The sequence below is a fragment of the Sporobolomyces salmoneus genome (assembly GCF_050403485.1).
Source record: "Sporobolomyces salmoneus JCM6883 DNA, S_salmoneus_JCM6883_v1_ctg30, whole genome shotgun sequence".
Classification (NCBI taxonomy): Eukaryota; Fungi; Basidiomycota; class Microbotryomycetes; order Sporidiobolales; family Sporidiobolaceae; genus Sporobolomyces; species Sporobolomyces salmoneus.
In genome coordinates, this window is record NW_027481133.1 from 94,144 (window position 1) to 109,786 (window position 15,643).

Sequence of the window (15,643 nt, forward strand, 5' to 3'; positions counted from 1 at the left end):
CAAGAATCGCTACAAACAGCTTGCACTTAGCCCCTACCGGCCCGACTACACGACCCGCACCTTTCACTTCCGCTTCCATTCACGTCGTGTCGCGCTTCCCAATCTCACTCTCGAAGCTGGAACATGGCTCATCAGCGACTCTTACACTTCTCGGAGACACCTGGATCTGCACATCCGACTGATCGATCGACCTATCAACTCCTAGCACTTCCTCCTGCACTTCTCTCCCTTCTCACTTCTTCTGATTCTTTCGACTCTACACCCCTCGAAATACGCGGTGATCCAACAGATTCGGCAGCCTTGGTCACTCCGACTCAGACCTACGCCTTGAGAGGAGTTCAGAACAGCAATTCGCTGTGCATCTGCTCAAGCGGTGAACAAGGAGGAAGTCGAGGGAAATGGTTCAACAAACAAGGACAGACCCTCGAAGCTCAGGAGGATGTACTCGAGAGCGATGACGAGGAGATGGATGGCGATGAGAGACCGAGGAAACGGGTGAAGGAGGATATCGAAATCGAAGCAGTCTTACACGAAACTCTCGAAGCGGTCGTCGGAGTCGCGAGGACAGACAAGTTGGCGGAGTTCTTGAAAGGGTGCGAGTACAAAGGGGAATCAATCGAAGCAGAGTCTCCAGTAAGCTTGACGCTTCTCTCGTTCCCGCGAAAAGCCCGACTCACACGTCTGTCTTGATCGTTCAGCCGACGAAAAGTGTCTCTTTCGACGACTTGCGCTCTCGACTTCCTGCTTCAGACGCAGAAGTCCGGACTGCCCTGAGCAAGCATCGAGTCGTAGATCTTGACGACAGCCTTCGACCGATACCGCCTTCTTTCCTCCTTCAAGTCCTGCCCTCTCTTCTTTCCTCTCTCCCTCTTCCCGCCGTTCTTGCTCATCCGACCACGAAAGTCAAGAAATCCAAGTCGTCGTCGACTACAAGCGCAAAAGAGAAGGAGAAGATGGTCGCAGAAGCGGATGAAGCTGAACTAGTCGACGCACTCGATTCGGTTGATTGTGGAAGATTGGTTGGACTGGCGATCGTAGGATGGTTTGGTGAACGCGTTGATCAGCGAGATGGTCGATGGAAATTCGAGGTGGACAGAGTTGTGCGAGAGCTGGGAATCGTTTTACTCGCAGATGGAGGAGTGAGCTCTGTTCCTCCCTTCGCTTCGAGCCGAGTCATCATCAGCTGACCTACTTTCGTCCTGCAGTTCGGTAAACAACCCTTTGACGCTTTCCTCGCCAAGTGGAAAGAGCTTTGCGGTGGTTTCGCTCCAGTTTGCGAAGTTGCCCTCCTCTCCGTAAGGTCGATCTGCCTCCAAAATTGACCGAGTCGCTGACTCTGATCCTCGCTTCGATAGGGTGTGCACATCTTCCATCCGTCTCCGCTCAACTCGATTCAATACCTCCCGTCATCTTCCCTCTCCCCCGACCCAGCGACTCGATTCTCGGAGCTGTTCTCGCTCAAACCTCGATGGCCTGAAGTCGAGATGGGTCTTTTCATCGACGATCTTACGGCAGGCGACAAGAAGAAGCGAGACGCTCTCGTGCTCAAATTCGTTCGCAAAGTGAAAGAGAAGGACGAAACTTTCTGGACTCCTCGCAACTTGTGGACGTAGACCATCACATCACGATACCTCACCTGTCACTATCAGCAATACACAGAAGCGAGGGTCGGTTAGCCACGGCGCTAAATTAATGCTCTCGTCGGTTTCACCCTCGTCGGGTCTTCGAGTGGGAGAACGTTGCGTACTCGTGCCGCACGGTAAGACGCAATTGATCTCGTCGATTGACTGTACAGTCCTCAATGTCCTGCAGGAACACACGCTACAAAACTTGAAGTTAAGCTTTGTGAAACTTCTTGCTTTCCTTTTCGATCGTAACCTTACCCCTCTTTTTCACGACTCGCTTTCTCACACGGAACGAGCCAAAGGAGATCCAAGCGAGAACCCGAACCCGAATTACTCCAGTCTTTTTTAGCTTCGTTTCATCAAAAACGTTTTTAGGGTCAATGAAACGAGAGAGCCCTGTCGCCGCGACTCGCTCGGAAGAATCGATGCTGCTTCTTCCCTCTCCACCACTCACTGCCTTCGACGCAAACGACAGCGATGTCGCGACCATCGACGTCTTCGACAGCGGAGAGCACCGACATTGAATCTCTACCACCTTTTCGATCCGCTACTTCTTCCCCGGTTGAACGAGAAGATCAAGGTTCGACCGAAACACCTTCTTCGGCAGCGACGGTCGTCAACGTCAACCTACACGACCATAACAGCAAAGAAAGCCTGAGGGAGAAGCAAACGAGCCACGACTTGGAGGAGAATGAACTGAATCGAACGGTTTCTGCGATTCTCGCTGTTCCGACCCCCCCGACAACCTCCTCTCAGCCGCGGGATCTTCGATTCTACCTCGTCATGGCGTCGATCTGTTGCAGTATCTTCCTCTCAGCTCTCGATTTGACCTCCGTCTCAACAGCTTTGCCCTCAAGTGAGTTTTCACTTTTTCATTTCCTCTTCGTTTTCCAACTGACGCCCGCTTCTGTTTTTGCAGTCGCTGCCGACTTCGAGACGCAAGAGTACTCGTGGGTCGCGAGTAGTTATACCCTGGCGTCGACAGCGTTAATTCCGTGGATGGGAGGATTCGCCTACATTTTCGGTCGTCGTCCCGTCATGGTTGGATCGATTCTCGTCTTCGCTCTCGGTTCGGCTCTTACCGGCGCAGCTCAAAATGTACCTATGCTCATTGCTGGACGTACGATTCAGGGAATGGGAGGAGGCGGAATTCAAACTCTGACTGCCATCATCGTCGTCGACCTCGTGCCTATCGCTGAGAGAGGGCCCTGGTTCGGATTGCTTGGTGCCGTCTGGGCGGCAGCGAGTGCTGGAGGTCCTCCTATCGGAGGAGCCCTCGCCTCTGCGGGTCGAGGAGGGTGGAGATGGATCTTCTACCTCAATCTACCTCTCTGCGCCGTCGCAGTGATCCTCGTCCTCGCTTTTTTGCGGGTCAAAACGCCGCAGACGACTTGGCGCGAGAAGCTACGGCAAATGGATTGGTAGTAAGCGATCTCTGTTCTCATTCTGCGAAGACTTGAGCTGATCGAATCGCTCGAAACTCGCAGCAACCTCCTCTTCGTCGCTTCCGCCACTTCAGCTATTCTCGGACTCACCTGGGGAGGAGTCACTTACTCGTGGAGTTCGTACAATACCCTCGTTCCTCTCATCCTCGGGCTCCTCGGAATCGTCGCCTTCATCTACCTCGAGAGGTTCTCGAAGCACCCTACGGTACCCTTCGAAATTTTGACTCATTACACGAGTGTTGCGGGTTATATTATCTGTTTCTTGCATTCACTCCTCGTTCTCGCCGTCCGTGAGTTTGGACCCTCTCTTTGTCCGCTCGAAAATCGGTCGAACTGACGAAATCTCGCACACAGTCTACTTTTTCCCTGTCTACCTACAATCCGTCGTCGGAGACAGCGCTGTTCAATCCGGAGTCCATTCTCTGACACTGGCGTTAACAATCGCACCGACCGCGATGGTGGTTGGCTTCAGCATCGCGAAAACGGGACACTACAAGTTACAAACTGTCTTGGGACTTGCTCTCGTTATTGTTGGAATGGGTTTGATGACTCTTTTGACGGGACATTCGAGCAAAGGGGCATGGATCGGGTAGTCAGTCTTCCCTTTCACCCTTCAACTTCTTCCAGACTGACCTGCTCGTTCGCGCAGTCCGATCGTCGTTGGCTTAGGCGCTGGAGCTCTCTATTCGAGCACGAACTTTGCGGTTCTCGCACCTTTGAAACCGTCGCAGCAACCTTACGCCGTTCGTCTTCGTTTTGTCCCTTCGAAGGACACGAGGAAGGCGTCATCGTGTTCCTTCGTACTTGAGCTTTCATCGAAAACTGATCCACTCCTTTTTTTTTTCCGTAGAGCGCTTTCTACGGCTTCATTCGAGCAGCAGGGCAGGTGTTCGGTATTAGCATTGGATCTTCAATCCTATCGAACAAATTGAACTCCACCCTCCCTCCTCAACTTCTCGCACAACTCGGTGGCTCAGGCGACGTCGCATTCGCTGCGATCCCCGTCATCAAAACTCTGTACGTCTCTTCATCTCCTCAGCAGGCGGATCGCGGTGATACTCAAGAACTGACGCTCGTTCGCTTCTCTTAGACCTGAGCCTCTTCGCTCGCAAGTCCGAGAAGCTTTCGCCGATTCGATTCGCACGATCTGGTACGCCATGATCGGAGTCGCCGGCGTCGCTTTCCTCTTCTCGTTAACGCTCAAGAGTATCCCGCTCACGAAAGAACGAGACGAGAATTGGGGACTCGAAGAACCATCGAAGAAGGAGAAAAAGAACCCTGTATAAGGCGGTCTGTATTCTGTAGATTGTAGCGACTCCGCTGTAGAATTGGGAACTAAATTGTCGGGATTGTTGAAACGTGTTTCAATTCATTGGGTGTTACTGATTCAGAGAGATGGTCCAAAAGTCCGACGAGAGTGAGGAGAGAGTAAGCACAGGAAGAGTCGCATGAGGAAGAGAGGGTTGGAATAGTTGATGACAGAAACCGAGATCGAGGAAACGAGACAAGGTAAAATCACTGGAGACTTGACGACGATGAGACGCGATTACGAGAGGTTGGCGGGGAGACCAGGGTAGTACCACGTCGTCAAGCTATAGCGGGGCAAGAAATTGTCAGTCCAAAGGTCAGAATGAAGCGCTTACTTGATGAGACTTACGCGATTATCAAGTAAACGACCATGAGCGTGAGACCTTCGAGCCAATTCGTGCGTCCATCGGCGATCGCCCAGTTGACTCCGCAGATACAGAGGAACAGGAGTAGAGTTTCGAAAGGATCAAAGAACTGAGGAAAAATGAATTAGAACGGAGCTCAGACTTCGGAAGGAGAACTGGGACCCACGAGATCGAGAGGTTGTCCGATGCACCAACCTAGAAGTACGAGGATCGGTACGACAAACAAGGCGATTTGGATTGAACTGTACGAGCGGAGAGCAGCGTCAGTAAGCAGGAGCGATGTGACGAACCGTCGCAAAGAGAGAAGAGGCACACCTTCCGACAGCTACGGCGAGCGAAAGATCGAGCTTGTTCTTCGTCGCGACTGTGATTGCGCTACAGAAGAGATGCGCAACAGATCGTTAGTTTGAGCGCTCGAAGGCCACGCGGGAAAGCAGGGTACAGCTGAACGTACGTAACGTGCTCAGCGGCATTACCGACGACTGGCAGCAAGATGAGGGCGACGAATTCGGTCGAAATGTTTCCGGTGGCCGTCAGACCACTAATGGACGAGACGAGGAACTCGGCAGTGACACCCTGAATTCATCGAAACGAACTGTCAGTCAGAGTACAAGATCGAGACAAAGGATGTTAAACTCACAGTGAGAACGGTGACGACAACGAGCAATCCAAGCGCGAAATAGATGCTCAATTTGGGACTCTCGACGTGACGAGGAGGCAAGCCATTGACGTAACCTCCCTTCTCGGGGTCGTGACTCGAGACGTTGACGAGATGGGTCGAAGAAGGTAACGGTCCTTCTGCCTCTCCTCCTTCGCCGGGCATTCCAGCTTCGACGTCTTGGTGATTGATCGAAGAAGCTCGACTCCTGATACTGTGACTCGTTTGCGAGGAATTCGTCGAGGAACCCCACGAGGGAATGCGGAAAACTCGACCTTGAGTGGGAGGTTGAGGTCCTTCGTATTGAAGGAGCATCGCGGCGGGAGAGAGCGCTTCACCGTTCGAAGTCGTCGTCGTAGCGGGTACGTAGAGGTAAGAGTGAGTCCAGAGTTGGAAGACGAGGTACGAGGCTGTTCGGAGCTCGGGTGAGATCAGCTCGAGGTCGCGGGAGAGGGGAAGACGGCGATGACGTACCGTAAGTGAAGAGTAGTATGAAACAGATTCCTCGTGAGAGCTGAAGTACGTCGTCATCCTGTAGAAGAAAAGACGTTGTCAGGTTGAGCTGTGAGACAAACAAGTTGGAAAGAACTGACGGTTTGATCAAGACTTTGAGTTCTTCCCCATTCGAGGAACGAGTGGAAAGCGGTAGGAACGACGATGGCGACAACTGTAGAATCTTACATGTGAGCTCGATGTCGACCAAGCTCGACGAAGGGAGAAGAGACGAACCAGAAATGCCGAGCAAATTGATGTTCAATTGCGCAGCTCGAATCGAGTATCCCTGTTCGTGAAATCGTAGTCCACCAGCGAAGAATGCACCGCCCATGACGAGGAGACAGTTCGACAAGATTGAACCAAGCATCGAAGATCTGACGACGTTGAGTTCTCCTTTGATCAAAGCGAGGATCGCAATGATGAGTTCGACCGCGTTACCGAAAGTAGCATTCAGCACTAGATTCGAGGGAGAGGATCAGCGACGGAGATGATACAACATCGAAGGCGAGGGAAGCTTACAACCACCGAAAGCATCTCCGACTCGAAGGGCGAGTTCTTCGGTTGCGAATCCGAGGAGAGCGGCGAGAGGAATGATGGCGAAGAAGGAACAGACGAAAACGACCGTAGACGATTGATGACTGAGATCCATTGCCCATGCGACCTGATCAAAGCGAAGGAGTCGTCAGTCTTCAGAGGAGACTTGAGAGATTGAAATTCGAAAACTGACGGGAACGGCGATCAAGAGGACGTTCAACCACGAGTATTTCACGGTATTGCGGAGACATTCCTTGAAGGTGGGGTTCTTGCCAACTGGTACCTTTGGTTCGAGAAGTTTCTTCGACAAGAGTGGCGGTCGAGGAGCGTTCGGAGTCGTTGCACCGCCATGGAGTCCCGAAGAGTTGATTCCTCCTCCATCGCCTCCTTCTCCGCCGTTTCCGACGGTGAGAACGGTTAGATCAGTACCATGACGATGGAACTTGGGCGTCGCTCCGTTATCGGTGTGAGCGTGCGAGACTGACGAGGCGCCAAGCGAATCCGACCTTGTGAGATCTGGGGCTGACGACGACGTGCGCAAGTTTGGGTTGCTACCGGTGGCGGAGGTGGTCGTCGCAGGGGATATAACTTGTAGTAAGCGTTTGTGTAATGCGTTGGGATTCAACTCGGAGGTGGGAATCGAATCATGCTGCTGAGTGGAGTGGTTGAAAGACTGATTGTGCTGAGTTAACCCCAATATACCCGGTTCCGCCGGGGCTGTAGATTCTTCTGACTGAGTGATGGGTGCAGTAGGGTTGACCATGCGTTGGAGGGAGTGAGGAGAGTGAGAAGAAGGAAGGAGAAAGGTTGAACCCGCGAGGAATTTCTTGGCCTTGAGCGATATCGCGCTGTATCGCTTTGCGGAGAATTCCACCTATCAAACACCTGTTGCGATCTACTCTATGCGTACGAAGATAGCTACAGTGCGTACGCTTTCGTAGAGGTTTTAAGAAAGTTGAAAAAATGATGAGACATTCGACGATTTGATGCAGATCGGTGAGCTCATGCTTGTTCTCCCTCTGCCACTCTTCTCACACAGCAGCACCGAACGACCAAGCGATAGCTATACACACAAGCCGCCGAAGGTAAACTCGACACCCTCGATTCGATCTCTTCCCACACCGCCAGCTTAGTTTCGCTCAGTCCCTTCTGCCATGGACTTCATCTGCCTCAGCTTCGGTTGCTCGAAGCAATACTCCCAGGTAAGGCGCTAATCGATCTGGTACCCGTCATGTAGAATCGGAAAGTGACTGATCTCAATTCGCTCGGCTCGCTTTACAGGAAGGAGGAGGAGCACACTGGTGTCCACGCTGTTCAAATCCTCAAGTCTACGCTGTCAAAGGTGAGTCAGTGAGCTGGATCTTGGTATGCCTGGAGAATAACTGACGATTTTACATTTCGAAAGAACGGAACTGTCTCGAAATCTGTTGCATTCCTCTCGTACCTCTCGGTTCCTCCCACATCTGGATGTGCTCGATCTGTCAGTGGCAAGCGAGTCAGAAAGGACTCGCTCCTCCTCCAGCGAATCAGCAAGGCATGCCTCCACAAGGCGGTGGATACGGAGGCGGTGGTTATGGTGGCCAAGCTCCGATGGGATACCGTAAGCTCGCTTCTCTTGGATCGTGTCCCGTTTGACTCAGCGCGCCACGTCCGCTGACTACGGTCTTTCTCGAGTTCCAGCGCAACAACCGATGCAACCTCATTAACCGAATCATTCATCTTCCTCCTCTTTCTTCTCGCTCTCTCTCCTGTTGCAGTCCTATATCAATATGTCATTCCTTAACATCACAATCTAATCTCCGTTTCTCACTTTACCGAGACTAGAGCTCGAGGAAGAGAGAACGTAGTGCTTCGAGCTGTCAGAATCGATGTAAGAGGACGCGACCTGGTCGCAAGGACGAACGCTCTCAGGCAAAGTGTATAAAGGCAGATATTATATTTTGCAGAAGAGAGAAGGGAGATACATTCCGAGACGAGCGATACAGAGGAACAGAAACATAAACAAAAACCGAATCTTTCCTTTCCAGCTATTGACAGTTCTCCCTCTTGCTTGTTCGCTATTTACAAAGATCAACCCTTGTGTTCATGCACTATTCACAGATATCAAACTTGACGACGACTCCCATTTCCTCGGATCCATCTTGAATGAGTTGGCACGTTGAACGATCAGTCGTAGGAAGTGTACCGAGATGAACCTTACGAAGGTGTTTGAACTTGTAGAAGCAGTCGAGGATTTCGCGGTCAGGGAAGATTTCGTCGGGATCGGTCGACTTGCGGTCCGAGTCCGAGATCCAACAGGAGTCTTCGAAGGAGAGTTCTTCGAGGAGAGGAGATTTCGAGAGGTGCATTTCGAGGAAGACGAGGGAAGGACCGCGACAGTTGTGGAGAATGAGGAGTTTGAGCTGGGGGAAGAGTGGGAACGAGTCGAGCGGGAGGGACATTCCGTCGTGTTCGAGACCGTAAGAGGAGAGGCGAATGGGGTCCAGACTGGCGGCGGCTCCGATTTCGAGTGATTCGAGTTGCGATCCTACTCGATCGGCGAGGGTGGAGAGTTTGCTCGACTCTGGTGGAGGTCCGAACGAGTACGAGAGGTGTCGAAGAGGATGCGACGCCGCAGGCGAGGGAAGGTAAGCAGCGTCGCAGAACGTATGCCTTTCCATGCTGATACTCAGACGATCGACCGCGAGAGGGAAGCAGAGTCCGGTAGTACGAGGTCCTTTCTTCATGTTGAAGCAATTGAGAATGACTTCACGAAGGGGTTGCTTGAAGATCGTCGCGAGAAGCTTGAAGACGGTCGCGAAGGTGGCTTTCGACCCTTCCGAATTCGTTTCGTTGAAGACTAGAACCGAGGTGATCGTCGGAAGGGAGGGTTTGATTGCTCGAGCGACGGCACGAATGATTGATTGAGTCGCGACGTTGTAATCGACATGTTGAAGCAACGGGCAAAGACCGAGTACTCCGAGGTACCATTCCTCCGTCTCCGTTCGTCCTTGAGCGCCTTCCATCGGTCCTTCCTCGAAGATGAAGTCTTCGAACCATTTGGGCATTCCACTCGTCGTTCGAACGAGACCCCCGTGAAAGTTAAGGGCGTAGAGAAGTCGCAAGCCGGTCGCTTGTCGGATGTTGAAAGACATCGGTAGCATGTCGTCCTTAGCGAAGGCGAATGGGCTGTAGTACAGAGCTCGACGAGCGGAAGGGAGAAGTTTGCGACAAACGAGGCAAAGTTTGGAGAGACTCGAGAAGTCGACAACTGCGACACGTACGGACATCGAGATCAGCTTCGAGTGAATAGACTCGTCGATATGAACATACCGTTCGGGTACTTGTCATCGTTGGCAACTTGAAAAGCGATGAGGTCGAGGACGAGGACCGGGAGCGTCACGAGCGATGGTCTAGCGGAAAGAGGAGGGCCAATGGCTCGTCAGCTTTACGTATTCAATGGTCTAGGTCCCGCTCAGTCGTCAGCATCCGCGAGAGAAGACTTACTTTGATTTCGAAAGTTCGGGGTCGCTCGAGTTGTCTGAGACCCTGACGCGAGTGTTCGAGCGCGGCATATTAATTGATGATCCGTGTGCTCGCTTGAGCGTGGCTGTCGTGGAGAGGGAGGAAGGGAAGAGAGCTGACACCGTCGAGGCGCGACTCCGAGTCTCCGGAAGAGAATAACATTGCGTCATTCTTTCGATGACGATTGCCTGGGTTACCTGGGAATGTACAGTAGTTGAGCCTCGTATGTATTTACTCTCTGTGTAAAGACAGCATGAGAGGATGAAATCGAGGGACCGAGTTTTTTCTTTCTCGTTCTGCAACGTGACTCTCTCATCTCGCAACGATCAAGACTGAGTCTCGACTCGAAGAATGAACGAAAGAAGATCTTAAAATTGTCGAGACGAGAGGGAATGAACCCCATCTCGCAAAGACAGATACCCAAAAAAGTGAAAATCCACCCTTCCAAACAAAAGAAAGATATCGTTTCCGTAATTCCCCTTCTCTGAACATCCCACCGAACCGATACGTCGAACGAACGAGTAACGATTGCTTGATGAGGCGCTTAGAGACGACGACCACGACGACCACCCTTTCGGCGGGTAGAATCGGTAGGAACGGGAGTGACATCCTCGATCCTTCCGATCCTCATACCGGCACGGGCGAGGGCACGGAGGGCGGCTTGGGCACCAGGACCAGGGGTCTTCGTTCCAACACCACCAGTGGCACGGATCTTGATGTGGAGAGCGGTGATACCGATTTCCTTGCATCGGACGGCGACATCTTGAGCGGCCAACATGGCAGCGTAGGGCGAAGACTCGTCACGATCGGCCTTGACCTTCATACCACCTGTGCGCGACGTAAGATGTCAGTTTGTCTAGCGTAGCCATCGAGAAGCGAGACGACAGAAAAGCAAAAAATGAAAACTTACCGGTAACACGAGCGATGGTCTCCTTTCCGGAGAGATCGGTGACGTGAACGAAGGTGTCGTTGAAGGAAGCGAACTACGTAAGAGAAGAGCTGCGTCAGTACAGACGTCAGAAGAAAGAGGGCGGGAGAAAGAGCTAGGCAAAAGAAAACTGGACAAAACTCCTCTTCTACGAGAGTTCTGCGGCCCAGATTACGTGTGTAGCTCCTTCTCGTCCCGATGAAGACGCTGATCGCGGAACTCACAATGTGCGCAACTCCGAAGACAAGCTCACCCTCTTTGCTGTAAAATGGTCAGAAATGGTCAGAAACGTCAGTAAAGCAAAGCTTTTTAGCCGTTTTTCGCGCTGATTTCAGCTGTGACAACGACAAAGCGATGTACTCACGCGTTAGGGCCGAGGGAGGTGTTCTACAGGGCGAGAAGAGGAGAGTTAGCCGTCTGATTGAAACGATGAAACGGAGAAGAGCAACGAGGTTGAGGGGATGCAGACACCATCGCTAGAGCACCAAGAGTGCATCAAGCTATCCCGTGTACCAGCATCGCCCGAAGAGACGGAGGAGGGAGCGAAAGGGAGGGGGAGATGAGGGAAGACAGGTAAGAAGCGAGCGGGTGCTTACGGTAGCAACAGCAGGGGCGGAGACTTTTTTGGGTGCCATTATTGAGGATCGAAGGGACGCGGAGGATTGGCCTGATCGCTGGAGAGAAGAGAGAAAGGAAAGAAGAGTCGGTGAAAAATTTGGGCAAACTTGTCTCTCACCCTTCAACCCGACTAGACTCGACTGATCAGACAAGATGGGACGTAACCGTAGATCCCGTACTCATTCAAATCCGTGAGTAGCCTTCCCTGGTCTTGTTCGGAGATGAAACTGATCGGATTCCACCGCCTCATCTCCCTCGTCTCCGAAACAACAGGAAGAAGAATCAGGCAACTACACAGAAGACAAAGAGGTATCGCAGGGATATAGATCAGATCCACGATGACATCAAAGACGGCGGGAAGCAGAAGTTCTTGGAAGATTTAGCTAAAAAGGATCTCGAAGATCTACCTGGTGAGCCCCTTTCTCCTCCTGGAACGCGAGACGCTGCACAAGTGAGCTAACAGACTGTGATTGCGCGCAGGTCTCGGTAAATTCGGTTGCGTTTCGTGTTCGAGGTATTTCGCAGATGCGATCGCTCTCGAGACTCACAACCGGGGTAAACCTCATAAGCGACAACTGAAGAAGTTGGAGGAGGAACCCTACACGATCGAAGAGAGTTTAAGGGCAGCAGGAGTAGGAGTGGACAAGGGAGAATACGGAAAGAGGAAAGAGAAAGAAGCGAAAGAGGAAGAGGAGAGACAGAAGCAGGGAGAAGCAGTTATGACAGAGTAGACGGTCCGAATGATAGAAGAGTGAGGGAGCACTGGAGCACAGAGGCTCAGGGGTCCAGTCAGGAGGCGGCCATCAAGCATTTTCGATTTCGATTTCGATTTTCTCCCATCGACTCGATTCCCTCATCCCCTCTCTCTTCCACAGCCTCCTCTTCGCATCGAGCTCGACCCTTTCCCTCGCTACTCCAATACCCTCGCCAGTTACTCCCTCCTCGACTATCCGTTCTCGTTCAACGACACCCTTCTTCCATCCGACTTCTCGCATTCTTTCGCTCGTTTCGCCGCGCTTTTTCTCTCGCTCTTTACGGTTGTACTTTCGCGTTGACACACTTTTCTCGTTCTGTTCCAATCTCGCATAGTTTCTCCTAGATGTTTCTATTTTGGTTTGTTTTTTCTGAATCAGCTTGTATAACAACGCGCAACCTCTTCTGGAACCCTTTCTCACCCGGTCCAAGGTTTTAGCGTGAGTACTTCTTCCTATCTTGACGTGTTGAAGGTGTGCCGGGCCTATCGAGGGAAGAGTCACTATCGAAAACGAAATTCTTCTTTCTGCAACGTGGTCTCAAACGATGCAACATCAGCTTACAACACCTTGTAAGTCTTGCTCATCTGTCCACGAGTTGCTTATCGCTTACCTTGTCTCGACAACAGCCCGTCGTTCTCGCTCCTCTGCTTTCTTCTTCCTCCATCCCCTCGTCGATCTCTTCGCGAGACCTCACTTCCCGAAAACAGCAACTCCATCTCCTGATCACTCTCACCACCGCTATCGTCTTCTTCCTCTCTCAAGGCCCTTTTCATTCGCGACGACTGCATAAGGACACAGGCGAAGGCGGTAACGAGAATGAGGAGGGTGAAAATCGTCGAAAATGCGATCGCAGCTGTAGGGACAAGGTCGAGCGTGTATCAATAGCGATTCATAGACAGTCGGAATGGCTGCTCTCCTCGCATCAAGCGACAATCGACAGAGTTCGGAGGGGAAGAAGAAACGCTCACCGAGTCCGACGAAGGAATTCCTCGAGTATTCGTTTCCCGACGCGTATTGTTCCAGCGTCGAGTTTGACGATGTCGAAGCTAGCGCTAGGGTTGATGAGGCGGAAGAGACTGCCGGCGGACGGTCAGAGGGAGGTGGGTAGATGATCGCGAAGATTGTGGTAGTCGAGATCGGGTGCTCGTTGGACAACCGTGCTGGAGACGACGACGGCCCAACGTCGCCGAGGCGAGTAGGATGTATCGTTGTGACGGTATACGTGAGATCTGCTTGCGAGGGGTTCGAGAGAGGGCGAGAAGAAACAGTTGAGTTCATAGTCGATGAAGCGAGAGCGAGAGGATCTATGGACACGGCGGTCTTGTTGATAGCAGTGGTGGGAATGAGCCAGGATAAGGCGAAGGATGAAATCTCAAACGCTCGGCTCGCCTTTTAGTCTCCGAGGACAATTCCGGATGACAGTTGGGATCCGTGCGCTTTGCATGAGGGTGCTCGCTTCCTCTGGTCTTTTCTTTTGCTCCACCTCTACTCTTCGTTCGAGCTACAAGGAAGGAGAGAACAGCTCAGCGGTATCTGCCCAAGGATTACGCTCATGTCGTCCCTCTCGATGCCAACGACACTCGAAACGAACTCTCTCACCGTCATCAAGCGTCAGAACCGGGAAGAAGGAGACTCGACTTCGCCTTCATCCGACGCGACCGACAAGCCAGACGAAGAACAAAGTGAAACGAAATCAGCAAGTAAACCCGATGCGACGAAATCAGACTCCTCGAAAGACTCCCCGACACCGACTCTGACGGCTACCAGCAGCTCAGAGACAGAGACAGAGACAGAGACGAAGAGTACGTCTAGTGACGTGCCATGGGCGAGTGCTCGTCCAGGTTCGATGCAACCGTTCTCAGACGATCAAACGACGGTCAAGGTGGTTGGCGTTTCGAGTGGATTCACGTACGTCTCTCCCTCTGACTCGAGGGCCATCGTCTCAGCTCGCTGAAGAGAGGAGTATGGAATGATGAGCGTTCAGTTTCGAATGTCCCAAAGCGGGCGATAGTTGGAAAGATGTAACGCTCGGAACCGAGCTGCAGGCGAAATATGCGGAAGGAGCAGGATGTTACATGGAATACGTCTTTACCGGTAAGCTTCCAGAAAGCGAGGTCGCAGAAGCCAGATGCTGACGAGGGGCTCGCATCGGCAAAATACAGGAGACAGCATACAAATCTGTGAGCTGCGTTCCCTCCTCACAATCAACCAAGTCCTCCCCACAATCAACCAAGTGGGGACTCTGTTTGATAACTTCGACGAGGGTGACAGACGGTACGACTGGAACGGAAGCAGGGATCTTTGGTTGCTTGTGAGCTTTGACGTCGTTAATTGTCGATTCTGTCATTTCTCTCTTGACTCATTCCGCACGATATCAGCGTGACGACTCCTCAGTGGAACGCGACGGAATGGTGGGACGCCTCTGGAGGTGCGACCGCGACGAACGCTTACGCGGGAAGCTGTTTCATGAACGGACTTGGCTATAGCGAACACACAGTTCGACTGGTCAACAGCCCAGGTGAGCCCCTTCCCTGTTCTACGCTACACCTGTAGCTGCTGACAATCTGGACGTTGGGTAGTTGACCCGAAGAAGGCGTATTTCACGGGTTCGTGGCTCTGGGTTCTTCTCGATTTCGCTCGAGCTACTGATCGCCGGCTCGTCTCTTCAATCGATGCTTGTACAGGTCTTCGCTATACGACGAACAAAACGCAAGTACCTTGGTCGAGCCATGAATGGGATGGATGTTGTTCGAAAGCGACTTTCGCTGGTGGAGAAGCTCCAAAGGTCGAGATAGGAGGAGCGACGGGAAATGGAACGGCGAACGGGGCCGTGGTAGGAGATGTCATTGGTGGAATGTCGAACGGTACTGCACTCGCACTCATGTGAGTTCAACTCACTCTCCAGTTTTCAGCGAATGAGACAGAGCTTACCTTGGCTTGAACCCTACAGTATGGCCGCAATCGTTGTGATCAGTCTCGCTACGATTCTACTCTTGTAAGTCGACTCACTCGAGCAGGTCAATGTGCTGCAGACTGTGTTGGCGATTCACTTGAAATGACTGACGTCCTCCTCACCTAATCATAGTACGATGTGCTGCAAGCGACGAGGTGGTTCGCCGCAGAGAAAGTCAGTACAGATCACCCTTCACGACGATGAGCCGGAGCGGCGAACGGGAACTTCAAGCGGTCGACAACACATTCGTTCCCGCTCAAAATCGAGGGTCCGCCACCGCCGACGTCGCACGCCGTCCCCTTCGCCTACTCCATCCACGGAATCGGATGAAACCTCGACGGACACGGAAACCGAAAAGGTGAACGAGCGCGAGAATGGCAGAAGGCGGAGAAAGAGCTTGATCGAGGATAACCAGTACGGGAATTGGGGAAAGGAGGATGCGTGAGGAGGAGGTA

General features: G+C 52.3%; 8 protein-coding genes across 8 annotated transcripts; 5 read left to right on the forward strand and 3 right to left on the reverse strand.

Moving 5' to 3' along the window:
* Positions 1-123: 123 nt before the first annotated feature.
* DCC1 (Dcc1p) lies at positions 124-1,613 on the forward strand (the record flags this gene model as incomplete). Its single annotated transcript, XM_076632774.1, has 4 exons — positions 124-633; positions 699-1,139; positions 1,206-1,295; positions 1,356-1,613. The coding sequence occupies 4 exons, from the start codon at positions 124-126 to the stop codon at positions 1,611-1,613; spliced, it is 1,299 nt and encodes a 432-aa protein (XP_076487220.1).
* Positions 1,614-2,102: 489 nt separating this feature from the next.
* On the forward strand, positions 2,103-4,356 carry JCM6883_001190 (MDR family MFS transporter; the record flags this gene model as incomplete). Its single annotated transcript, XM_076632775.1, has 7 exons — positions 2,103-2,481; positions 2,545-3,049; positions 3,113-3,360; positions 3,425-3,662; positions 3,720-3,813; positions 3,921-4,087; positions 4,161-4,356. The coding sequence occupies 7 exons, from the start codon at positions 2,103-2,105 to the stop codon at positions 4,354-4,356; spliced, it is 1,827 nt and encodes a 608-aa protein (XP_076487221.1).
* Positions 4,357-4,616: 260 nt separating this feature from the next.
* Positions 4,617-7,193, reverse strand: JCM6883_001191 (uncharacterized protein; the record flags this gene model as incomplete). The annotated part of the gene is made up of 11 exons (XM_076632776.1): positions 4,617-4,662; positions 4,728-4,852; positions 4,910-4,985; positions 5,059-5,118; positions 5,198-5,319; positions 5,384-5,811; positions 5,876-5,933; positions 5,995-6,068; positions 6,131-6,352; positions 6,416-6,557; positions 6,624-7,193. The coding sequence occupies 11 exons, from the start codon at positions 7,191-7,193 to the stop codon at positions 4,617-4,619; spliced, it is 1,923 nt and encodes a 640-aa protein (XP_076487222.1).
* Positions 7,194-7,584: 391 nt separating this feature from the next.
* Positions 7,585-8,136, forward strand: JCM6883_001192 (uncharacterized protein; the record flags this gene model as incomplete). The annotated part of the gene is made up of 4 exons (XM_076632777.1): positions 7,585-7,632; positions 7,712-7,772; positions 7,836-8,030; positions 8,111-8,136. 4 exons carry the CDS (start codon positions 7,585-7,587, stop codon positions 8,134-8,136), a joined length of 330 nt encoding a protein of 109 aa, XP_076487223.1.
* Positions 8,137-8,520: 384 nt separating this feature from the next.
* Positions 8,521-9,984, reverse strand: JCM6883_001193 (uncharacterized protein; the record flags this gene model as incomplete). The annotated part of the gene is made up of 3 exons (XM_076632778.1): positions 8,521-9,680; positions 9,743-9,822; positions 9,917-9,984. 3 exons carry the CDS (start codon positions 9,982-9,984, stop codon positions 8,521-8,523), a joined length of 1,308 nt encoding a protein of 435 aa, XP_076487224.1.
* Positions 9,985-10,478: 494 nt separating this feature from the next.
* JCM6883_001194 (uncharacterized protein) lies at positions 10,479-11,497 on the reverse strand (the record flags this gene model as incomplete). The annotated part of the gene is made up of 5 exons (XM_076632779.1): positions 10,479-10,762; positions 10,845-10,917; positions 11,087-11,123; positions 11,227-11,249; positions 11,459-11,497. 5 exons carry the CDS (start codon positions 11,495-11,497, stop codon positions 10,479-10,481), a joined length of 456 nt encoding a protein of 151 aa, XP_076487225.1.
* A 136-nt stretch (positions 11,498-11,633) lies between these two features.
* BUD20 (Bud20p) lies at positions 11,634-12,211 on the forward strand (the record flags this gene model as incomplete). Its single annotated transcript, XM_076632780.1, has 3 exons — positions 11,634-11,671; positions 11,754-11,890; positions 11,961-12,211. The coding sequence occupies 3 exons, from the start codon at positions 11,634-11,636 to the stop codon at positions 12,209-12,211; spliced, it is 426 nt and encodes a 141-aa protein (XP_076487226.1).
* A 1,576-nt stretch (positions 12,212-13,787) lies between these two features.
* JCM6883_001196 (uncharacterized protein) lies at positions 13,788-15,633 on the forward strand (the record flags this gene model as incomplete). Its single annotated transcript, XM_076632781.1, has 9 exons — positions 13,788-14,143; positions 14,220-14,329; positions 14,398-14,415; positions 14,507-14,546; positions 14,614-14,753; positions 14,815-14,841; positions 14,920-15,118; positions 15,186-15,230; positions 15,321-15,633. The coding sequence occupies 9 exons, from the start codon at positions 13,788-13,790 to the stop codon at positions 15,631-15,633; spliced, it is 1,248 nt and encodes a 415-aa protein (XP_076487227.1).
* Between the last annotated feature and the right edge of the window lie 10 nt (positions 15,634-15,643).